Source organism: Sturnira hondurensis, unplaced genomic scaffold (genome assembly GCF_014824575.4).
Source record: "Sturnira hondurensis isolate 20B ecotype Veracruz unplaced genomic scaffold, ASM1482457v3 Scaffold0010128, whole genome shotgun sequence".
In the NCBI taxonomy this organism is placed as follows: Eukaryota; Metazoa; Chordata; class Mammalia; order Chiroptera; family Phyllostomidae; genus Sturnira; species Sturnira hondurensis.
In genome coordinates, this window is record NW_028082759.1 from 29,659,247 (window position 1) to 29,684,953 (window position 25,707).

The following is a 25,707-nucleotide window of genomic DNA, read 5'->3' on the forward strand; positions in this document are numbered from 1 at the left end:
AATGACGTAATCCATATGCCTTGTTCTCTTCCCCCCACCCACCCACTCAAGGTCCTTCATTGTAATAACTATATAACAGTTAACAACTTCCAGAATTGGGAAACTATCAGTATTCAAATGGCACCTAATTCTTTAAAATCTCCTGAATGAACACGATAGGCTTTGCTTTGAAAATCAAAGCATACAGACTGATCTTTATCAGTTCAGCATCTGTAGATAAAATAATTTGAGCTGAAGATTGGTTCCCGGACACTAACATCTCAAAGCCTTGCCTTGACTCAACCCACCCACTGTCCTCAAAGACGTGTCAGTTTCTGCCGCAGCGGCACTAATGGCTCATGTTAAGATAATAACATTAGTTGAGTTTATAATATTAGATTCTGTGTCTGATGTTCAGAGAAATTGGTCAAAATTGGTTTTCACAGTAATCCAAAGAATAAGACTGCTACTTTAGAAATGATTGATATAATAATTTGTATTTAACTTAATATTGCTGAATTTAAAAAATTAGTTGGTATATTCTAATTACCAGTATTTAATCTGCTCACAAAGAATTAAAAAGTCGTCATTTATTCCTCGTATTAAATCTACCTTCTGTTGAATTTTTATTTTTACGCTTATGAATTTTAAATTTCCTTTAAATTATTCCATTAAAATTTAACTTACCACACCTACATTTTACTTTCTGCCACAGCAACATAACTACTGGTAACACCTTCTAGTATAATCATTTAGAGATAAAAAAAATAATGCCTGAAGCCTCAATCTCAAATTCCTATGGTTACAGATGGCTATAAATACAACAATCACCATGAGCAAAAACCAGTGCATTTCTTTGGATTTTGCTACCCATAATTAATATCACATACAAATAAAAATTCTAAAGCACAAAATATTTCTGCCATAATATAATGAACACTTGCATCAATCATTCTCTCTAGTTAATATGCTTTCCTTAGCCAACGACTCTCAGTGCCTGTGACAAAGCGCATCACTTACTTCCACAGCCATGATCTTTTGGAAACACACCTTCTCTGGCTTAATAGCAATGCAATTAAGCAATTTTGCAGGATTGCTGACCAAATTAATTTACAAAGCTGATATAGCTGCTGTCTGCGAAACCTGGCCTGTAACATGAATTTGCAATCATTTTTCACAAACTCAATTCATTAAAATTTAATTAGTACAGTTTTAATGGGGAAGCAGGAAGAACCCGAGCATCTGGATCTTGAATGGTCACCACCTTTAGTTCAGAACTAAATAGACCTGTTTGCCTATAACGTGGGAGTCCCTGTGTGAGCGACATATGGAAGTCACTGCCCTGCCTCCCTCCAGAGGGATGTTGTTAGCTTCCCCACGGTCTGGAATATTTTTATAGCTCTGCAGACTCTATCTCATGCCACCAGGCAGGAGCTTTCCTGCTGGACGCATTTGTTTATCAGCCCTGGTTTACCCTGAGTTCCAGACTCCATAAATCCAATATTCTACCTGACATGTCCACTTGAACACCTAATGGGCATCACGAACTTAACAGGACCAAAATTAAACCCTTGATTTTGTACCTTTCCAAGCCCCTCCCCCCCCCCCCCCCCCCCCACCAATCTTCCTGGTCAGAAACTGGCACTGTCCTCTCCTCAGTTGGCCAAACCAGAAACCCAGGAGTCACCCTGGACTCCTCTCTATGTTTCTCTGACCCTACAGCTAATCAATCTCTCAAGTCCTTTCGGTTCTGCCCTCTGCCCAGTTCCCATCTCCATGGCCATGACCATGGTCTGAGCCACGGCATCTCAAGTGCACCTGCCATTAGTTTCCCATTTTTGCTTCTAGTTGCCTCCATAACCCATTCTCCACCCAGCAACTAAACCTCACTTTATGGGAGAAAACAAAACAAAACTAGACAGTCACACGGATGCATAAACCCTCCCATGGCTTCCCAATGCACAGCGCCTGCAGTCTGCACGGCCCTGGCCTCACTTCTCCTTCAGTGCCTCTGAGCAGCCCTTCTTTCTGTCCCGGAGCCCCTTACTCCAGATCCCGTCCCTGCACTGTGGCCTTCGCTCCTGCCGCCCCTTCTGCCCCGTCAGCTCCTTTTGTGACCTTATCACTTTGTGACCTTCACCATTTGTCACCTGCCTAGAGAAGCCCTTTCTGATCAAATGTTCTTAAATTTTTTTTATTTTGAAAATGTTTATTAATGTTAGAGAGAGGAACAGAGAGAGAAACATCAATGTGAGAGAGGAACATCCACTGGCTGCCTCCCATAGGCGCCCTGACCAGGGACTGAACCCCAGACCCAGGTTTGTGCCCTGACTGGGAATCGTACTTGCGACCGTCTGGTGTCCGCCACAACGTTCCCACCAACTGAGCCCCATCGGCAAGGGCCTGGTCACCTTCTCCAAAGTGCTATCTGCTCTGTCACCTGCAGCCCCCGGATCTTAACAGGTATGCTCTTTATTCTATCGCCCGTTCTTTATGGCATATGTTATTACGTGAGAGGATTTAATATTTATTTCAACACTGGAATATTCTTTGAATGTACATTTATTTGTAAAGACTTTCAAGGCTTTGCTCAAATGTAACCTCTTCAGGATTGCCTTTCATCTCCCTCACACACCCTGTGCTGCTCTCTGCTTTCTCTTGGTTCTCCTTACACTCATCACGAGGAGGCAAACATACTTTACTTACCTGTCTTATGCACTATCTTTGCCATGTTTTGTTGGTGGCTCCATCTGTGGTGTCTAAACAGGCTTGGCATGTTGTGGGTTTTCACTAAATCATTTCTGAGTGAGTAACTTTTAAAATGTCCTCCACCGGAATACAACTAAGAGGACAGAGACCTCTGGAGTGTTCATGTCAACCCCGGGGCCTAAAACAGGATGTACACATGATAGGTTTATGCAGCCACAGATGAATGTGGACAAGCTTCATGAAACGAGTGCTTGGACAATGGAATAAGTCAGATAGAAATGGAGATGGTGGGAGGGGACGTAGGGAGAAGGGAGCTGGTGAGAAAGAAGTCAGCTGAAAGAAATGACAGAGAACACAAGAACACTCCCTTTTATATTTTTAAAGTCTTTCCTAAGGATACTCGCAACCTCTCCAACTGAGGTTCTTAAAGCTCTCAGGGGCCTAACGTGAAAATTAGATTGTGCATCTAAAAGGAACGGGATGAGGCAGTGATAGAAAATCAATTACCAGAGTGTTGATCTTTATTTTCTTTTCAAAACCAGAGAGATGCCATTTGCGGGGGGGGGGCAGAAAAAAGTTTCTCAATTCAGGCTTACACACTAGCCATAATTAATTGTCTTATTTAAATGAGTATTTGCCCTGGCTGGTGTAGCTCAGTGGATTGAGTGCGGGCCTGTGAACTACACGAGCGCGGTTCGATTCCCAGTCAGGGCACATGCCTGGGTTGCAGGCCAGTTCCCAGCAGGGGACTCACGAGAGGCAACCATACATTGATATTTCTCTCCTTCTCTCCTTCCCTTCCCCTCTAAAGATAAATAAATAAAATCTTAAAAAAATGAGTATTTATTGCTTGAGCTTATGTATATGCATGAGAATTGATGCTGTATAAAAGTTATAAGGAAAAAAAAGAAAATGCAAATAAACAGTGGGCAGTGAGAAATCCAATTTCACAGAACACAGGACATCACAGTCAGTCAAGTAGAAGTACGTATTCTAGAATACCTGTGCCTTCCCATATCTTGCCCGTGGACTCTGAGGGTATTTGCGAATTAGTTCTTCAAATGCAGTCTTTGCTTCCTCAATTTTTCCCTGTTAGGAAGAGGTAATTTCATAAAACAGTACATTTAAATGCATAATGCTATTCAATGCAGTATTAAATATTCACCAAGTAATTCTGTCAAATTTCCTAGATTCCATTCTGAATTTAAAGAGAGTTTTATTTAAGATTTAAGAACAATCAACTGTCTTATGGAAACAAAACTAGAAATGAAGGTAAGTATACTTGATCTTTTAAAAGACAGACACCGGACAAATGATGTAATACGAATCTTTGTTACAGAAGCTGCATTTTCCCTCTAAGTATATAATTCCTACACATTCTTAAAGAAAATATTTAGGTTTCAAGTTGGAGAAAAATACTGCTAGAATGTCTCAGGGTCTGTGATGAGGAGTCTGAAGCACCTTAAAATGACAGGGAATAAGCACACAGGATGCAAGGGCCACTTGGTCGTGGCTCCTGTGACTCACTGGACATCAGGGTTGATTTGACGCATCTCGCTGCCTCGAGGGCCCCACTGCCTCCGTGTCATGGGACCCCTCCCACAGCTCACATGGGCCCTTGAGAAGATGGGCTGAGCACCTCTGATAGGTGTCTGACCATCTCTGCACAGAAAGGAAGAGAGGAAGCGAAACAGGTACACGTGGGGAGGGTCTTGGCATGGGCGGAGGGGAGGAACCCTCTGCCCTCCTCACTCCATCAGCGCCCTCCCACAGGGTCAGATGCCTGGGCCCTGCTTTCCCATGAACGGCAGCCGGGCAAGCATGTTTGCAGCCATGGGACAGCAACAGATTTTCTGAGTTTGGCTTCCCCAGACCCTCAGTTCCCTATAAATTGGTAAATCCATTCATGCCGCATGGAAACACAAGCTCACTGGGATTTCTATGCTTTTCCCTCATTCAGTTTTCACACAACAAAGTTTACCTCCCTGGGTGGCTGTGCAAACTGCAGCGTACCAACGGTCACTTACACCTACTTCCAAAACTTGACTCAGTAGGGAGGAGTCAGGCAACCCCTGTGTTAAAGTTCCTGAAAATCACTCCTTCACCTCGATACCGTGGAAGAAGGGGTTGTCCTCACCCTCTCCCCAGGGCCACCAATGGCAGGGAGGGGCTGGTGAAGAATAGGTGCAGCGTAGTGGTTCCAAGTGCAGGCCACGAAGCCAGGCGGACTGGCGAGAGCCTGGGCTCCACCACTTAGAAGGTGTGTGACCTATGACAAGTTACTGATGACTTTCCTTAGGTGCCTCAGCTGTGAAATGGGGACAATGAGGGCCGTGACTACCTTTGTGGAGCTGCTATTACAGGTCAAATCCCAAAACATACACGAAGAGCTTGTCGATACTGCAGAGAGCAGAGAGCACTGAATGTCACCTGTTGGTGGTGGTGTTGTTATTGTGGTGTGTGGGGATGTGTGGGCCAACACAAGATACTGGGGCTCATCCCAGGTTACATCTCTTACCTGATGGACAGGCAGGTTAATGATGCACAGTAAATGAGGACGTGGATGTCGAGATAACCAAGCAAGGACACATCTCTGAGTTATATTTAGTGTCAGAAATGATTGCATCGCTATTGAAACTATGCTGTCCCGCTCACAGTACTAATTATTTAAGGCATGATTAGGTTCATAGCAAAATCGGAAGGCAAGCATAAAGATTTCATCTATACCCCTAGCCCAACACAAGCACGGACTCCACCATAAACAACATCCTGCACCAGAGTGGTGTATTTGTTACAATCAACAAGCCCACGGTGACGCCTCATAATCACCCAGAGTCCACGCTGTACCTTAGGGTCCATACTTGGTGTGGTGCATTGCATAGGTTTCGCTAAATGCCTCCTCTCTGCACCCACATTACACTATCACGCAGATTAGTTCCACTGCCCTGGGATTTTTCTGTGCTTTGCATATTCATCCTCCTCTCCATCCTGTGTCCCAACACGCACCCTTGGAAACCTCTGATCTTTTTACTGTCTCCATAGTTTTGCTTTTTCTAAAATGTTGTACAGTTAGAATCATACAGTAGGAAGCCTTTTCAGATTGGCATCTTTTGGTTAATAATAGGCATTTAAGGTTCCTGCATATCGTTTCATGGCTTGGTATCACTTTGTGTTTTTTTTAGTGCCAAGTAATACTTGATTGTCATAACCCAGTTAATTTATTCATTCACCTTGTAAAGGGCATTTGGTTGCTTCCCAATTTTGGCAATTATGAATTAAGCTGCTACAAGCATCCATGTGCAGGTTTTTGTGTGGATATAAATTTTCAACCCCTTTGGGTAATGATCAAAGAATGGGATTTCCAGATCGTACAAGAGTATATTTAGTTTTCTAAGAAACCACAAGCCTGTCTCCCACAGTGGCTCCACTATCCCCCTTCCCACAACCAATAAACGACAGTTGGTGTCTCCCATCCTCTCCAGCATTTGGTGCTGTCGGTGGTCAGACCTTGTCCATCCTAACAGGTGTGTAGTGGAGCTCACCGTTGTTTTAATTTGCATTTCCCTGATAACATGTGACACAGAACATGTGATAACAGGTGACATGGAACGCCTTACACTTAGTTGTCATCTGTGAATCTTTTTTGGTCAGGTGGCCATTAAGGTCTTTAGCTCATGTTTTCTTGTTGTGAAATTTTAAGAGTTCTTTGTATATTTTGGATAAGAGTTAGGTTTTTTTTAAACCACTACTTTGTTTCTTCTGTAAATAATTTTAAGGAATGAAGGATTTATATTAAATATCTTTTTTCTGTGTGACTTTCTTCTGACTACCCGTATGAGCTTCCTGGGACTGCTATAACAAATTAGCACAAACTCGGCGGCCCACAGCAACAGAAATCAGTGCTCTCACAAGTCTGTGGCACAGAAGTCCAAAATCAGTTCCACTGGGCTGAAATCAAGGTTTCAACAGGGCTGCGCTCCCTCTGAAGGCTCTGGGGGACAGTCTGCTGCTTGCCTCTCTCAGCTTCCCATGCTGTTGGCATTCCTGGGCACGTGGCCCCATCACCCTAGTCTCTTCCTCCTTTTTCACATCACCTTCTCCCCTGTGTATGTTTCTTCTCTTCTGTCTGTATCAAATTTCCATCTGCCTCTTCATTGAAAGGACAGATTGGGGACCTATGATGATTAATTTTCTGCGTGTCAAACTCAACTGGGCTAAGGGATGCCCAGATAGCTGCTAAAACATTGTTTCTAAGTGTGTCTGTGAGGATGTCAGAGGAAGAAATTAGCTTTTGAATCAACAGAGGAAATAAAGAAGGCCATTCTCATCCCTTGGGTAGGCATCATCCAATCTGGAGAGGCCCTGAATAGAACAAAGAGGAAGAGAAAGGAAACTTTGCTCTCTTTGCTTGAGATGAGACATCCATCTCCTGTCCTCAGACATGGGCGCTCCTGAGTCTCAGATGAGACCTACACCATTGGTGACTTGAATCTCAGCTCTTCAAACTCAAACTGAATTACATCATTAGCTTTCCTGGTTCTCCAGTTCGCAGATGGCAGGATGTGAGTCCCCAGATATGACGTGCCCTATGATTCACATCTGTCTCACAGCAGATTTACCCACCCCGGTATTCCCCCGAGTCTCCAACACTGCATTAGCAACTCAGACTTGAAATCTCATCTAAATCTCATGAGCTCCAAAGTTCCAAATCACATCATCTAATTCATCCGAAGCAGGGATGGGCGAGTCTCTACTTACACTCCATCCTGGGGTAAAATTCTCCTCCATTTGTGGATCTACGAAACTAGGAAACTATTTGTCTGCTTCTAAAACATGGTGAGATAAGCATGGGATAACGTTTATAGACATTTATGTTCCAAAAGGGAAAAAACCGAAGAAATCAAGGTATCACCGATTCCAAGCAATTTCAAAATACGGCAAGGCCAATTCCATTAGGCTCCAAGGTCTGTGGCTGAGGGCTCTCCCTCCCCCAACTCCTCTGCTCTGTCTTGCTCCTCTCCTCTGGCCTCTGATTAGGGTCACCAGCCTGTTTCTTGCCTAGCGAAATTTGGGAGTCTGTCAGCCTTTTTTCAGTATGTCCTGTCTCTTTCAGTTTAAGGTGGCAGTGCTCCTGCCGGTGTAATATTCTCAAAAATGTATAGGTCCCTTGTGTGTGTGTGTCAGGAATTCACACCATCAGAGGACAGTCACACACCCTCCCAGGATACCCCCATCTCTATTCTCCGCTTCTGCTGCGATGGTGGCGGGGACCCACGAGGCACGCACCTAATTTCTTCAGGAAAAAGATGTCCAGCTCCACCTTTGACTTTCCTTCCAAAGTACGCTTTTCTAACAATGTGTTTCCTCATTTTATCATCTTTAGAAATATGGATAGACTGAGAAATTCCCAAATAACCATGTGCTGTCTTTTATTTCCTTAATTATCTTTTTCCTTTCATATTTTATTATAAGTAACAGAAAAAAGTAGGCCACACCTTGAACACAATGCTTGAAAAAAAACCCTTCTCAGTTAAATATCCAAGTTCATCTCTTAGAAGTCTTGCTTCCAAATGACTGTAAGATACAATTCAGTTACGTTTCCTGTCGCCATGTGACGAGGACTGCCTTTCCTTTAGTTTTCAGTAACATGTTCCTCATTTCCTTCTGGACCCTCAGCAGAGTGCCTTTGATGTCTATAACTGGACTCAGATTAAGATACTTTGTAACGATAATGTATTCTCTCTGAGAACGGGAGCTTTCTCTACTGTGCCCCTCACTTCCTCTGAGCCCTCCCCAGAGGCAGCTTTCACGTCCATATTTCTACCAACAGTCTGCTTAGGACAATCCAGGCTTTGGCTACCGTGCATCTCAAAATTCTTCCAGCCTCTACTCCTTGCCCAACTCCAAAGCCACGTGCACATGCACATTCTCAAGGACTTGCGGCAGCAGCACCCCATGGCCCAGCATTAGTTGTAGCTGCTGTAACAACTTAGCACAAACCTGGTGGCTTCAGACCACAGCAAGTTACTCTCTCATGGGTCTGGAGAAAAGACATCCAAATCAGTGCCACTGGGCAGAAGTCAGGATGTGGGCAGAGCCATGCACGCTTCCTGCAAAGGTTCCGGGGCAGAATCTGTCCCTTGCCTCCTGACACCATCTCTTGACTTGTGGATGCATCTCTCCAGTGTCCACTTTTGTCCTCATCTTGCCCTCTCCTCTCTGTTTGTGTCAAATTTCCCTCTGCCTCTTTCTTATTAAGAAAACATGTGATTGCATTTAGGGCCCAAACTGGATAACTGCCTGTCTCCCCATTTCAAGATCCTTAACATAATCACACCTGCAAAGACCCTTTCTCCAAATTCAGTAACATTTGCAGGTTCTTTTTATTTTATTTTTTAAATATTTTATTTACTTGTCTTTAGAGGGGAAGGGAAGGAGAGAGGGAGAGAAATATCAATGTATGGTTGCCTCTGGTGTGTCCCCTGCCGGGAACTGGCCTGCAACCCAGGCATGTGCCCTGACTGGGAATTGAACCACGATCGCCTGGTTCGTAGGCATGAGTTCTATCCACTGAGCTACACTAGCCAGGGCTGAAGGTTCTTAATAGACATTAGGAGATGGGTATCTTTGGAGGGACCATTTCTAGCCTTATGAAACTTAAAATGCAAATGTTGAGGCTCTATCTGTGAAATGCATGCTAAAGGCACTATTACCAGATTTAAAATATAGGAATAACAATATTCATAACAAATTTGCTAATGTATTTTGTCTCTGCTTGACATTTCCTTAGTTGGCCATCAAGATTATAAAACTAATAGAATATTTTGGTTCTGTCCTAGGCATCTTTTGGATCCCCTTAAGACAAGGGCTATGTGGCCTTCTTGAGAAGGTACTTTTTGTCAAAGTAAATGTGTTTGCTCTCAAGTCTGAAACAATTTCCCTTCCCTAGGTTCTTACTAGAGAATATAGCTCCTAGAACTATTACAAAATCCTTGTTTAAAAACTCAACTGCAAGATACAATGCTTGTAAAAATTGCCTGAAAAGCATCTGTTTTTCAACATACTTTATGTTTTATCTTAAGACCAAGACGGTTCATTGGAGAGACATGTGCTGGGGACCCACGGTTTTGGCATGAGGCCAGGGGAATGAATGCAGGGACCCGAAGACACACCCCTGCAGTCGCAGACTCTGGGTGCAACACTGGGGAAGAGGCGGTGCGGGCGGCACATCATCACACTCTTTGCAAAGATCTACAGCAGGATGTCCCCCCGTGGCCTTGGTGCAGATCGGCTGCTCTGATGACAACGATTCATCTTGCAGCCTAATGCCACTCCTCCCGTTCTACCTGCGGTCCATTTCATTCCCATCACTGTTTCCAGCCCGTGGTGGGGACTTCCTGGTGCTGGCCTTCCTCTGGCTTCAAATTTTCTTCTCTCTCTTTTTTATTTCACTTATAATACAATAATAACAGTAAATGATTCCAAGAAATAAATAAATATTTCAGCAAATAATCTGAAATGTTTTTTTCTGGGGGTGAGAAGGAGTTTTAAACAATAAATATTATTTTCCAAAAACAGATTATTGAAATGTGTTCTGACCTATACATTTCTGAAGGAAAAATAAAGTGACCTTCCACTTCTACGTGACACAGTATGTGCAGCTGGAACCTGAGCAGAGACCGACTGGTCCTGCTCTGCCTGGGGCCTGCCTTGGCCACACCTCCACTCTTCCAAGGGTGGCCACTGGAATTATTTGCTACAAAACCCTGAAGGACTTAATTATGCGGATGGTTCAGTCAGTAACTTGGCTTCTGGATGTTTCAGAAACAAGAATTGCCTATGTGGCTACTTCTTCCTCCTTCCTGTACCCTGTTATAAATACAGGGTCCTCCTTGAGGAAAGCCTCATAAGTTCGCCAAAATAAACAAAAACCAGAGAATAGCCCATCAATTGTTCCAGCACTTTTATGTCCACGGACCTATTTGGCTCTTGGAAACTGAGCCCTTCTTTATCATTCATTAGAATTACATAAAAATCCTTCTGTAAAGCTGTTTGTTCTTTATCCCCAAAGTCACTTATTAATAGACAGTCCACATTTGCGTATATGGCATTTAATATAGAGGAAGTGGAGAATGACAAACAAGGTAATAGAAAAAGAAGATTCCCGCTTCACTTCTGTTAAAAAATGCAAATTTTCTAAAAATAGAAGATGGCTTCATTTTATAAAGTTGAACAAGACAGATTCAGAAATCATTCATTCCACGGGCTAACTTACTGAACGACAACTTTGCTGCAATATTCTTTGGAGTTACTACATTTGTATTGGCTGGTAACGAGGGTAGGCAAGGCCCTGGCTTATGCTCATACAGAAGGCTTCATGCTTGCTGGGACATAAAACATTCCCAATAAATGTGTGAGAAGTACATTCTTGTTCTGCATCGGTTTCTAACTTGGGTGTTTTTATTTTTTATGTTGTTGCTTATTTACTTCCTGTCCCAAGGTCCCTTTGTTCTGCAGCCAAATTTTACTGATAAAAAAGCATATTACAGGAAAACTAATGAGCATTACATTGAGTATAAATTCAAGTCCAGAGTAGAGAAAGAGCAATTTCCCTGAAGAACAAGAAGATGATTAAGTTGTCATTAAATACATTATAAAAATACTTGACCCAATAATTAGATGAATATGACCGAGTTAGGAGAAAAACTGCGAGCTAGTGGCAATGCATTGTTTCAAAACTGTAATATCTAGAAACAAATGCAAGTGAGATTTCAGATTCACTGATGACAAAGCAAAATATAAAAGCCACCCCAAACCCTGGAGGTGCCTGAGGTTAACCTCAAGCGAGAAGAGTGTTAAACCTAATGCCACTTTGCCTAACAGCAACTATCTTAAGAGTGTGGTACTTAACTACTTTTTCTTTGGGGTGGAGGTGCTATAAAACTAAAACCTCCACTTACATGGTACTTGACCGTGCTGATGCTTTCTTTCCCCTAACCTCATTTGATTTTTCCAAAAACAAAAGAGGGAGTATGATTATTATTATTCTCATTTTTTTAAAATAAGGAAACCGAGGCTCAGAATGGCCAAGTGATCTGCCCAAAGCCACGTGCCAGAATGTGATGGAAGTGGGCTGACTCCCAAGTCAGCTGCCCTGAAGGTAAGCTCCAGTTCTCTTTGGCCATTACAGCTGCCATTTTTTTTCAATAGATTCATTTCACACAGAATGCTGATGTCCCTGGGGAAAAACCCACTACTCAAAGGTTGTTGCTCTTCCCATTTTTTTTAAACAAATCAAGAGTAATGCCTGAGTTTATTTAACAACTAAACCATTGCATGTTTCTGCACAAAACAAAAACATCGACCTACCCTTTTACGGAGTTTTTCTGCAGCATCAAGTTCAGCTTTAATAGTCTTATCAAATTTATTTAATAGTTTAGGCTTCTTTTTCTTAACTGAAAGAAAAAAGAGGTTTTTATTTTTTATTTTGTTTTTGTCTCGAAAGAGTTATTAAGAATCAGATTTACAAGTAGTGAGAAACCTAGTGTTGGGTCTGATCCTACAACTGCAAGAGCAAGTTCACTGTTGTTCGGTTTCCCATCCCCAGTACGGCCAAGGTAGTAACATGGTTCTCCCTCACAGGCCCAAAGATGTTGTTTGCAGACTGTGTGAATGCTGGTATACCTAGTTTCTAGAACGAGAATGGTAGGTACTTCTAAACGCTTATGAAAAACTTCTTAGCTAAGTCCAAAAGACTGCTTAACAAAGTTTTTGGATATGTCTATAATGTTTCTGATTAGGTAAATATGAAAAGAGGAAACTACTCTTGATGGAGTCAAGTAGACAGAATTTCTTAATCCAGCACTTAAACCCTTCCATTGCACTGTGGACCCACCACTCTGGCTACAGCCCACCCTTCAACCCAAGTGGACTATCCTGTGTACGCCACATAAGCTTTGTGCCATTTGTGAGGCTACCCCCCATGTTATATGGTCTATTCCTTATGGTTGTCAGATGAAAATATGCTTGTCCTTCAACAACTAGCTTATAGCAACACTCCTTATAGTTTCTCAAGCTATCGTTCATGCAAGTAGTCTTTCTCTCTCTCTTTTCCTCTCCACCTTCACCCACAGCACCCTTTCTTCTTGTGTGTGACTTTTATTACAATCATTTGTGTACTTCTCTTTCGAAACCATGAGCTCCTGCAGAGTGGCTCCAAGCCTTAGAGCAAACAGAATTCATTCATGCTTCCTTAGCGTGAAATCACAGCCAGCAGGTGAGGAGGTGGGTCCCGATGGAATCGATATCGAGGGCTCCCTGGAAGCCCAGAGGAAATAACCCTGTCTGAGGGCACAGGAGAGTGACAAAAACAAAAATTTGATGGGGGAGCTAGGTGTTCCAGACAGAAAAGGGGACAACAAGGTGGTGGGGAATGGGGAGGAGTGGAATAGAGAGAAATGAGAACAGTCAGAAGAAAATTTCCTCAATGTTCTGACATTAAACTTACAAATTCAATTACTTCTGCTCTATCCTGTCACAAAGGAGGAGGGGGCCCTCCTTCCTCAGGTCACCCCCCTCCACATGCACACCTGTCCACTGTCTTCTACACCTGCTCTGAATGTCTCCACTCTCCACTCTCTTCTGAGCCCCTGTCATCATTGGTTAGTGCTGAATGAAGCCTTGCTGTCTTAAAGCAAACCAACCAACCGAGCCAGACAAACCTCAGCCTACCCTCTTCCACTTGCTCGCCTCTTTGCCTCCCCTCATGCCTGCCTCTCAACCCTCACTACTCCCCCCACGCATGAGCACAAGCAAGTCTTCCAGAAGGACGGGAGCTCAGTAGTTAAGAGACAGATGGCAGGGATCTGAGTTCCAACTATGTCACATCCGAGCTATGTGACCTAAGTCAAGCCACTACTAAAGTCCTGTGGCTCTCACTTCCCTAATCTATAAAATGTGGGTAGTGGTTTGAGAATTAAGTTGATACTATACATGAGCAAACAACACAGTGCTTAGCACAGAGTAAGCGCTCCATGCCTGCGGGGCAACAATGGCCATGGCCTTCTTCTCTACGGGTTCATTTCCTATCCTACCCGACCAGGTCTTCTGCAGCATCTGACACACGGACTCCTCCCTCCTTCCTGAAATGATCCCTCACCTTGACTTCTGTGTTGCCCACCCTTCTAGTTTCCCTCCTTAGTCTCTGGTTTTTTTCCTACTGGTCATGTCTGTGGCTCCTGCCCTCTGCTGACCCCTGGGGCTTGTGCTCTTTGGGGCCAGTCTCCAGCACTCTTAAGGGGTTTAACTGCTTAATTTCCAAGCCGAGCAACAAATCAACTAGTTAATTTTCTCCTGCATTACAAAAATCATCAATCCAAGTGCCTATAATTTCTGGCACAGATATCTCAAGTTCAGCAGATCAGAAATGGAAGGAACATGTGGAATTATCTAAATGAAGACTGAATGGGATTCCTATTTTTCTTTTAGCATTTACCATGTCAGGCTGCCAGTCTCCAAAGTTTGTGCTTTGACATATGTCTCCTTCCTTTTATTCTCTCTACTTCCCAGACAGAGAAAATTTAACCGCACAGATGGAAGTTCCAAAAGAGTCAGCCCCTTGACAGCTCCCCACCTTCATTTACCCAAGAGGAAGAGGACACTTATTTCCAGGAAAGTTTCCTGGAAACTCTTAGCCTCCAGCATTTCCCCACGGGGAGGTGGTGTGACTCATATGATTGCTGATTTGAGGGAAGGGATGACCTTGTGTGGCTGAGTCCCACCGCTCTTCAATGTCCCAGGAGCAATCACCTTGCACTGCGCATCCTGCAGGGAGCCCCCCACCCTGCCAAGAGAACTAGAGCTGTTCCCTGCTGCCCAGAGTGGGCAGTGGGCATGTCAATTTTTCCGGGGCTCAAAATGAAGAAACCTATTATTCCTGCTCCTCTCAGGCCCACCCTAGCCTTTAAGTCAGCTCTCACCAGTAATAAAACTGACACCTTGATCACATTCCCTTTATTTCATTTGTGAATTTCTAAAGTTGCTGTGCTCTTTTGTTTATTCCCCCTTCTTCTTCTCCCCTTCCTCAGGACAGTGTACAGCATGGGGACAGAAGGCTTGAACCCTCAGACGTTCTATTGTTGAAAACATATAAATGCATAAAGCAGAGGCTGAAAAAATAGTGGATAATGGACATTTTCAACATGCTGAGGATATGGAAAATGAATTGACTTTTGACTGAGCGGTGGATTTACAGTCGTGGGAGTTACCTGGTCATCTCAGCACTGGCCTTGTCTCTCTATTGCTCATTGTGGTTTTGTCGAAGTGTCTGTCAGCAAAATGCCGGCGGGTCTCAGGCATGCATCTGAGTAGAGGCTTTTAAAGCTAACATCATCAGTTTTCCCAAATACATGTCCCATGTTATACAGTTAACATTCATGGGAGATTTATTTATAAGACAAAAAAGACTGTTGGCAGTTCAGGGCATTCAAAATAGTCAACGCTAAAATCATATCTGCTTGCGAAACAGCCAGACTGGATCTTCATGTCAAAATAGTTCAATATCATCACAAAAGTAGACAGAATATTAAAGATTTCACAGCGCCTGTTACTAAGAGATTCCTCTGTCCCACCTTTTCACATACATTCCTGTTGAACAGCTGCTCACTACTGCTGCTCTCTCTAACATTCAAGTTTTGTCCTGTCATGACTATTTTTGTTTTTTGATGTATAAAGAGCCTAGGGCAATTTTCCCAACTATAAACACACACAGATCACTTCCCTCCTGTTCTAGGGAGGCCTGTGGTCCTGCCCGTGGGACAACAGCAGGTTCCCTAGTTCTCTGGGCCTCATTGTTCTCACGTACAAAAGAGTGGTTTGGGCTGGTTCTCCAGAGGTCTCTTTGAACTAAAAAATGCTGTGCTTCTAACTCTCAGTTGATTTAAATCATGTCAATCATCTTTCCAGGTAGACGTAGAAGGTACTAGACTGGACTGTTAGTTTTGTTGAATGTGGATTTCAAAAAATGGTTTAGGAGGAAGCTGTCCGTGCTGTATTACACTTTGTCTTTTTAAAATACTACCATTACAAGTACTTCATCCTTTTCCAAAACCACAAAAAAAGTGGGGAAAAGTGACTAGCTGCATGCGAAACCCTTGCTTCCCTTGCCATCCCATGATCGAAGGGTTGAGGGTAAATAAAAAGGACAAGAAGGAAAATAATAGAGTAATTAAAGGCATGAGAAAAGCACTAATCATACATCTTTAGAGTATATGCAAATGAACGGGGACCCCTTTCATTTCCACTTACTCCGCGGAAGACGATTACTTTTGCATCGTGGTGCATGGGGAGGAGTGGTCTGCCGATAAAACCAGTCTTTGCATTACTGTGTCCTAGACCCATTCCACTGAAGAGTGATGGAAATGGAGGTGTTTGCCACACATGGCTAGAAAAGCAGCAAGTCCCCAACAAGTCTGTCCCCATGCTCTACACTGTCCTGAGGATCTTTGTGAAACAATCTATCCACGTATCCCTCTGCTTAAAATACACCCATGGACCCCCACCCCCCGACCCCTGCCAGCTGCGGGCCACACACCAAATGAAAATGTTATTCTCGAGAATGCCATTCAAGCAATCCTGCTTCCAGTTACCCACCTGGGGGGGAAACGAAAACTTTTGTCCGCACAAAGACTCATCATGCATGCATACTCACTGCAGTACCACTCCTGATAGCCCGAAGTTGGAAAAACCCAAATGTCCAACAACTGGTGAATGGACAGACACTGTGCGGTGTAGCAAGACAATGAAACACTAACTTAGAATTCGAACACGTGCAACGACATGGCTACATCTCGAATGCATTGTATTAGGTGAAAGAGGCCAAATTCACAAGGCTACTAACTGGATGACTTCTTCTATACAGCATTTTGGAAAAGGAAAAACTGTAGGGAAATGGGTAAGTCCTTTCAGAGGCAGGCGACGGGGGAAGGACTACAAAAGGTACCAGAGAATTTGGGGTTACAGAATCCTGTATCTGAACTGTGGTGGATAAACCAAATCTGGATGTCTATGCACATGTCAGAACTCATCCCTGCACACTGGGACACAGGTAGTTTGGACTCACTATATGTAAATTATACCTCAATAATGACTTACCAGGAATGAAGAGACAAGCTACATGAATCTCAATAAAGACTCTTCTTATAACAGCATGAAAAGCACTTGGGCATAACAACATCGTGCTTTTAAAAATAAAATTCAATCTTTTTTTAGCAACTTCCCCTACTATGTACCAAGTGGGAGGTAATTCAAAGTCAACCATGCTTAAGAGGTAGAAGAAAGAAGAAAGAAGAAGAAAGAAGAAAGAAGAAAGAAGAAAGAAGAAAGAAGAAAGAAGAAGAAGAAGAAGAGGAAGAGGAAGAAGAGGAAGAGGAAGAAGAAGAAGAAGAAGAGGAAGAAGAAGAAGAGGAAGAGGAAGAAGAGGAAGAGGAGGAAGAGGAGGAAGAAGAGGAGGAAGAGGAAGAAGAGGAGGAAGAGGAGGAAGAGGAGGAAGAGGAGGAAGAGGAAGAAGAAGAAGAAGAAGAAGAAGAAGAAGAAGAAGAACCTTGCTCTTCCAGACTTAACTAGGCCCTTAATGGCATCTACGTATTTTTCTTATTTAGTGTCCTACTCCCAATTGCTCCTCTTCCTTGTTATTCATTCAATCTCCACCCCCAAAGCATCCTACTCTTTAAAAAAAATTTTTTACTACTCTTGACCTACACCAAAATATCACCATTCTTCAGTGTGTGAGTGACTATACCCATGGCGAGCACCTCAACCTTGTTCACTGACTCATTCATTCATTGGATTTGCTAAAATGCGATCCCATTCCAAGAACTGTGCTGGGAATCTGGTGGGACTGTCCTCCAGGAGGCTACAGTCTAGTTGGGAGAGAGATGTAAATGGATAATCTACCTTTAGAGGGATGGGTATGAAAGGTGGACCAGAAGTGGTGCTGACCTGGTTGGGAGGGGAAGGAACGCTTTCTGGGGAAACTGAAAACTTGAGTATATCCAGGTACAGCAGCGCTCCACACAGGGGAAAGAGTATTTAAGTCATAATGCAGCCACAGATGGAAACTTGTACTTTTATCACTAGTTATTTTTCTTGTATGTGATAGGCTACAATTCCTCTTCTGCTTGGATGCTAGAGTTTGGTGTTATATATGTAAACATTTTTTTATTTTATTTTTTTATCTTCACCTGAGGACAGTTTTTTCATTGTCTTTAGAGTGAAAGGACCAGGAGGTAGGGGGGAAAGGGGGGAAAGGGCTATGCCAGTTTGGAATTTAGACTTACCAGCTGCTTTAAAAAATCAGAAAATTATAAGCAGCCAAGAAAAGGAATGAACTGACAGTAGCTTGCTTTACGGAGACGGTCTAATCCAAATGGACAGCAATGGAGGAACAGAGGAGGGAGACGAGAAAGAGAAACAAGGTTCATGAGAGACGATCCCCAGTGCACATTTTAGAGAGGACATGAGCATTGGTGTCATGCCTCATTCCATTTCGGTTTTTCAGGGTATTTAGCAAATTAGAACACAATGGCGGAAAACGACACAGCTAACTAACTAGTAAGTCCTTCGACCGCAAAGTTCAGCTAATTTCCGTAGAACACAAACACTTCCCAGAGAAGCTTGCTTCATGCTCTGAATTACTGTTTAATGCCTTATCAGATTCCTGGCTGATAATCGTAGCCGACATTTATTGATCACTTACTCTGCTGGACTTGTGTAACTCACTCAGGCTGCATGAACTGTGGGCAGCTGGAGCCGTGGCTGCAGCTTGGGGCTGTCCTGGCTCTGACGTCTGTGCTTTTGAACATTTCATAGCATCTCTAGTATTGGGCTCAGAAGTTAAGAAACTAGAGTGTCCCCAAGGGCTTTGAGAGTGATGACAGAATGGAAGTAAGTTTCAGAAACTTTGTAAAGCAAGAAACTGAACTTTGTACTACTTGTCTCAAAGGATAAAGGTAGTTATATAACCACAGTAATTTTCCTTCATTTTGCATCTCAAAGACTCCGTGTATACCCATTACCCAAAGACACCGGGTTTGGTGGGGTGATCACAGCATGGGGTCAGGGGTTGGGGCCCGAGCCTCAGTTCTGCCCTCCTCAGGCTCAATCTCACATCTGTGAAATGGGATAGTATCCGACCCCCACCTACCAGCCACAAAATATATAAATTCTAACATGACTTCCATCTATAATACCTTAGTTTTACCTGCTTTAAAACTTTGCTCTTTAATTAAATTGGAGATGGGAATGACATACCTTATTAGCACATATTTGAGGAATTATTATTTTTTTAAGTTATCAGATTTGCTGTACAGTCAAGTATTTCCCTGGCTGACATTGTGGGCAACTAACACCTTTGCCACACCACACCTCTCACCAATTTGTATTTCCTGAGTCAACAAAGGACTAAGGAGCTACAGAGGAACACTATTATATTTCCTTTGCTCTGAACCTTACTGTCTGCTTTCAAGTAGAACCACATAAAATATGAAAGGCTGCTTTTTGTTATAAGTACCCCAGAGTAAAATTTGATGAAAAACTAATCTAAAAAGCAAATAGATTTATGGGGGGGAAAGTAAAACCAAAATATGATGTTGAAGAAAAATGTGCTCTGCCCTGGCCAGTTGTGGCTCAGTTGGTTGGAGCATCATCCCATGAACTGAAAGGTCATGAGTTGGATTCCTGGTCAGGGCACATGCCTATGTTGCAGGTTTGATCCCTGGTTGGGGAGCCTATGAGAGGCGGCCCTCGATGTTTCCCTGTTGCATTGATGTGTCTCCTTCCTTCTCTCTCAAAACAACAAAAAAATGTCCTCAGGTGAGGATCAAAAAAAAAAATGAAGAAAAAGAAAAATGTGCTTTTGTCTCTGAGATGCAGCCTGAAGCTGAAATAATCATGTAACGTTTTATTGCAATATTATTCATGTTACTTAAGAGTTTACCAGGGACAGACCCCACTACATATTTTAATCTTCTGGTATTAGAATTGGAAGTTAATTTTGCTTTTCTTCTAAAAGTAATGTTAGATTTTAATGTTAGAAAAAAATCTCTAAATTCATCTAGCAGTGAAGAAATCTATAACACAAATGATTTTAAAAAAAGAAGGAAACAACAGTACAAAAACACTCAGGATGTCAAGAGTCCAATAGTAGGATTTTTGATGAAATTCTAGCTGCTGGGTGCAGGGAAGGCAAGCCCTCATTTTCCAGGATTCCTCCAAGGCATAGGCAGGGGACATGGGTAGAAGCACTCAGTTCTTTTCTCTTTCACTTAAAAGTGGGAATTGTGAAAGGTATTCCATTGCTAGGCTTCACACTGGGGTCTGAAATGAATCTGCTATCGTATGGAGAAAGACTCATGTCATTTGCTACTGAGAAGCCCAATCAGCAGACGGCCATGGGAGTTCTGCTGGCAGGAGTCTCTGTATCATCGCTGTGAGAAGGGGAAAGCAATGTGTGATCCCAAAGAACCCCTTCTGAGGCTACTTCCTCTAATGCTATCTACCGTGTGGATGTGTCGTAGTGACAGAAGAGGCCAGCCTGGGCAGCTCTGGGGAGATTCTCTTACCTGCCAGCCGTGACTGCAGCTTGGTGGGAAGAAGGATTTGTGTGCTCTGCCTTGGCCTCCTACAGCTAAGGAATAATGGGTTTCTGTTCTCCTCAGAATTAAATACCAACTACACACCAGGAGGAGTTCAATATTCAAAGCTTACTCTGAGCAGTTAGCATAAATATTTTTCAGCTGAGAGACACTAACTAATACAACACAGTAAACATTCTATAAAGGGCAATTGTTTTCATCTGCCCCCTCTAAGGAACTAACGGGGGATTCAGCTGGGAGTGTTCAATGCAGCCAGCAAGTATTCCAGTTTATTAAACGTAGTCCACTGTGTCCCCATAGGCTTATTTCAATAAATTATACATCACTCTCCTTGCAGAGTAATAATCCTTTCACAGATGTGACCACATATGTTAAATTAGAAATTTCAGAGACGCTAAGTGATGTGTTTTCTATACACAATAAAACTGCCTCAGCCCACAGGCTCCCTTACCAACAGCTGCTTCCAACATCGTGTGTTTCATCTCCATGTGCACTGTTCTATGAGAGAACAGCCACCTTGCCCAAATTCTATTTTAGATGCAATTCTAACAAGCTTGGTCTTCTGGTTCTCTAGCCCTTAACTTATTACAGGAAACAAATTAGAAAGAGGGAGTGAGAGTTGCTTCAATCAGAAATATACTGACCAGCAAGAAGTAAAAGCTGAGAGACCAAAGTGAGAAAAACCCACTAGAAACAAACCCGGCTCCAACAGTCCTGTGATATGGGCCACGCGGTGTGAAGGCAAACAGTGTCATGCACTTCAACGGCCCGGAAAGACATCACTGCACGACTGACATTCATGAAAATGGACATTACCCTCTCCAATCACCACGAAAGTTAAATTATGTACAACATACAATGTAAGAAGGTGGATGAAGACTCATAAAAAGTATCATAGAAAAGTACCAAATTCTGGTAATTTTCTTTAAATAATGTTTCAAGGTAAAGTCATCTTTAAGTATGTTTCTATGAAATATTGATTTCCCACTAATGTCAAATAAAGCAATAACTTCCAAGCTTGCTGTACATCAGAATCACCAGTGGGCCCTGACCAGTATGGCTCATTTGGTTGAGCATCATTCTGCAAAGTGAAAAATCATTGGTTTGATTCCCCGTCAGGGCACGTGCCTGGGTTGCAGGCCAGTTCCCTGGCTGGAAGCGCATGTAAGAGGCAAACGATTGATGTTTCTCTCACACATTAATGTTTCTCTCCCCCTCTTTCTCCTTCCCTCTGCTTCTAACAATAAATAAATGAAAATAAAAAGGAAAAAAAAGGACCATCAGGGGAACCTGAAACAAAATAGGTATTCCCAAGCATCATCAAGTAAGAAAGAATCATGGTGGGGGGATAATTTTGCTCTGCAACAGCTCAGGTATATCTAGTACACAGGAGAGGAATGAATAATTTAGATAGTTGTAAGTTTAGTCCTTAATAATACCCTGTTTCTAAAATTTGCATGTTCAGATGTCAACAATGTGCAGAGTGTTTAATTACAATTGTCAGCACTGATGTCAGCTGATGTTGTCGATTATATCTTTTAAAACAAGTTTGATGGGTTTTTTTAGACATTATCTAAGATTTCACCAAATGAAAGTAGAAATGGAAATATAATTTGATCATGGCAATGAGAAAAATCCCAAAGTTTCTCCCTGTGTAATAAAAATGAAAACCTGATGTGACAGAATTTGTAGGAGTGACAGCAGACATGAAAAGATGACCACAAATTCTCAACAGGTAATCCAACTGCAAAGGTCTGGGTCTTCGGGGAATGAGAGATAGTTGAGTTCACTTGAGCAACAGCAGAATGAAAGTAACAGATAAACTATTGCTGATATTTTAACTAATAGAAAATACATGTTTAAATGACCAGTTTTTCACTGCAGACAAATACGAAGATGGGTCAGTTAACAGACCCCTTACAACATAACAAGCACACTGAGGCAAAAAAAAAAAAAAAAAGGCCCGAATGAAAGAAGAGATCAAAGCTCCAGAAAAAATACAACTAAGCAATGAAGAGGCAGCCAGTCTATCAGATGCACAGTTCAGAACACTGGTTATCAGAATGCTCACAGAAATAGTTGAGTATGGTTGCAATATAGAGGAAAAAAGTAAAGGCTATGCAAAGTGAAATAAAGGAAGATGCACAGGGAACTAACAGTGAAGGAAAGGAAACTGAGACTCAAATCAATGCTTTGGAGCAGAAGAAAGAAATAAACATTCAACCAGAACAGAAAAGAATGAAGAAACAAGAATTCAAAAACATGAGGAGAGGCTCAAGAACCTCCGGGGCAACTTTAAATGTTTCAACATCTAAATCATAGGGGTGCCAGAAGGAGAAGGGGAAGAGCAAGAAATTGAAAACTTATTTGAAAAAATAATGAAGGGGAATTTCCTTAATCTGGCAACGGAAATAGACTTCCAGGAAGTCCAGGAAGCTCAGAGAGTCCCAAAGAAGTTGAACCCAAGGAAGCACACACCAAGGCACATCATCATTACATTAGCCAAGATTAAAGATAAGAAAAGAATCTTAAACACAGCAAGAGAAAAGGAAAGAATTACCTACAAAGGAGCTCCCGGAAGACTGTGAGCTAATTTCTCAAAAGAAACTTTACAGGAGAAAAGGGGCTGGAAAAAAGTATTCGAAGTTATGAAAGTCAAGGACCTATATCCAAGATTACTTTATCTAGCAAAGCTATCATTTAGAATGGAAGGGCAGATAAAGCGCTTCCCAGATAAGGTCAAGTTAAATGAGTTCATCATTCCCAAGTCCTTATTATATGAAATGTTAAAGGGACTTATCTAAGAAAAAGAAGAAGATCAAAAATATGAATAGTAAAATGACAACAAACTCACAACTATCAACAGCTGAACCTAAAATACAAAAACAAAAATAAAATAAGCAAACAAATACAACAGAAACAGATTCACAGAAATGGAGATCACATGTAGGGTAATCAGTGGGGAGGAGGAGGGGGAGAATGGGGGGAAAAGGTACGGGAAATAAGAAGCAAAATGGTAGGCACAAAATACACAGAAGGAGGTTAAGAATAGTTTGAGAAATGGAGAAATCAAAGACCTTATATGTGCTACCCATGGACATATACTAAGCCAGGGGAATGCGGGTGGGAGGAGGGATACAAGGAGGAGGGGAATAAAAGGGGGAAAATGGGACAACAGTAATAGCATAATCAATAAAATATATTTTTTAAAAAAGAAAAAATAACTAAAAAGCAAAAACAGTGAATGTGAACAGAAAATAGTAATGTGTTATTGTAAGGTTCTATATGGTATATGTGAAGTAGTATAATATCATTTGAAGGTAGAATGTGATAAGAATGTATGCTATAAACCCTAAAACCATCACCAAAATAACAAAACAATTCAATAAAATGAAGACTGTTCATCAACGTAAAGAAATTAACTATGCCCACCTACAACAACATAGATGAATATCAAAATACTCGTTGAGTAAAGGAAGACACACAAAAAGGTACACACTAGAGGATGGCACTAGATACACTTCTCGGAAATGTAAACTAATGGATGGGGAGGGACCTGGGAGGACAGGAGGAGCGTGCAGCAGGAGCAGGCAGTAGAGACTCAGAGGGGCACAAGGCAACTGCTGGGGTCACTGGATGCGGTCCTCATTTTGACCGTGGTGAGGGTTTTATATGTGCGTATGCCAGAACTTACCCAATTGTAGGCTTTAGGGAAAGTTATCACATACATATCAACTGCATTTCAATAAAGCTGTAGTAATAAAAACATAACCACAATGCTACAATCATATCTAAAAACAAGTGAGCAATAATTCCTGAATATCACAATTGGATACTTTCACTGGGTAGTCAGTGGTTACATTTCCCTGCCTTATGAATTTACATTTTTAGAGTTGTTACTCTAAAATGGAATCCAAACAAGGCCCAAAGACTGTGATTGGTTTTGTCTTATATAAATGAAAGAGAACTTTGCGCAGAATCTCGTCAGATATTAATTGTCCAGTAAGAAATATTGAATAGAAGAGTATTAAAAATATTTTAGAACATCTGAAACTAAGGTCCCATGGTTCTATAGAGAAAAATCCAACCTAGAATCTGACAATCTACTCTGATCTGTTCATCTCAACTGCATTTATTTGGTTATTATCAGTTCTCTAGAGGAATGTGTGTATCAGTTTTCAAAACACTGGCAAACAGTTGTGGAGTGCCTCACAAGGTGTTATGCTGCTTCGTGTAGGGGATACAAAGATGAATAGAATGCCATCCTGCTATAGAGTGAATGTCTGTGTTACCTCCAAAAATTTTTTTAAAGATTTTATTTCTTTATCTTTAGAGGGGAAGGGAAGGAGAGAGGGAGAGAAGGAGAGAAATATCAATGTATGGTTGCCTCTCATGAGTCCCCTGCTGGGAACTGGCCTGCAACCCAGGCCTGTGCCCTGACTGGGAATCGAACTGCGATTGTGTGGTTCACAGGCCCGCGCTCAATCACTGAGCTACACCAGCCAGGGCTGTGTTCCCTCAAAATTTATATGTTGAAATCCTCACTCCCAAGGTGATTACATTAGGAGGTGATGAGGTCATGAGGACAGAGTCCTCATGAAGAGAATCACTGCTTTATAAAAGAGATTCATTCCAAAGAGCTTCCCAGTCTTTTCTGCCACATGAGGACAGAGTGAGAAGGCCCCATCCATAAACCAGACACCTCAGTAGATACCAAATCTGCCGGCATTTTGATCTTGGCCTCCTCAGCCTCCAGAATGTGGGGGAAAAAAAAGTCACAGCAACTCAAAGGGGCTGAGATAAATCTTTATCCTCAAATAAGTTACACATTAAAAAGTAGGGGGGTGGTAGGAGGGAATTAATGACTAGAATAGAAGCTTAAAAATTATCAGGCAAAATAAGAATTATAAAATGCTTTGTGAACACAAGCAGCAAGGCATTACTTCCCATTGTAACAACTAAGTAAAAATGAAGGAAGAATCTGGTGTTTGAGCTGAGTCTTGAAATGCAGATCTACTGTGGAATGAGGTAGAGGAACAAAAAATCACCCAAGAAAAGGGGACTATGAGGTGCAAACACGGAAGAGGGACCTGTGAGAAGTCAGGTGCGATTTCACAGGACTCTGGGTTGGGTAACAGGGGTCAAGTCCGCATGGGACACTTGCAGTTGCTTGAAGAATATTCTGAAAAACGTAGACTTTGTTCCACAGGAAATGTTGTTTAACTGATGGGTTTAATTGAGTGACTGTACATACCTGTGTTTAAAAAAATTTTTAATCCTCACCCAAGGGTATGTGTTTTTTTTAAATAGATTTTTAGAGAGAAAGTAAGAGAAACAGTAATGTGACAGAAACATTGATCAGTTGCCT

The 25,707-nt window shown here is 42.2% G+C and overlaps 1 protein-coding gene across 1 annotated transcript in view; it reads right to left on the reverse strand.

Moving 5' to 3' along the window:
• Window positions 1–25,707, reverse strand: part of ASPH (aspartate beta-hydroxylase) — a 179,017-nt gene that overhangs the window by 63,722 nt on the left and 89,588 nt on the right. The window contains exons 14-15 of the mRNA XM_037058615.1: window positions 12,058–12,143; window positions 3,691–3,777 (exon numbers count right to left, since the gene is read on the reverse strand). Coding sequence (XP_036914510.1) covers window positions 3,691–3,777; window positions 12,058–12,143 — 173 coding nt within the window. The remainder of the gene's footprint in view (window positions 1–3,690; window positions 3,778–12,057; window positions 12,144–25,707) is intronic.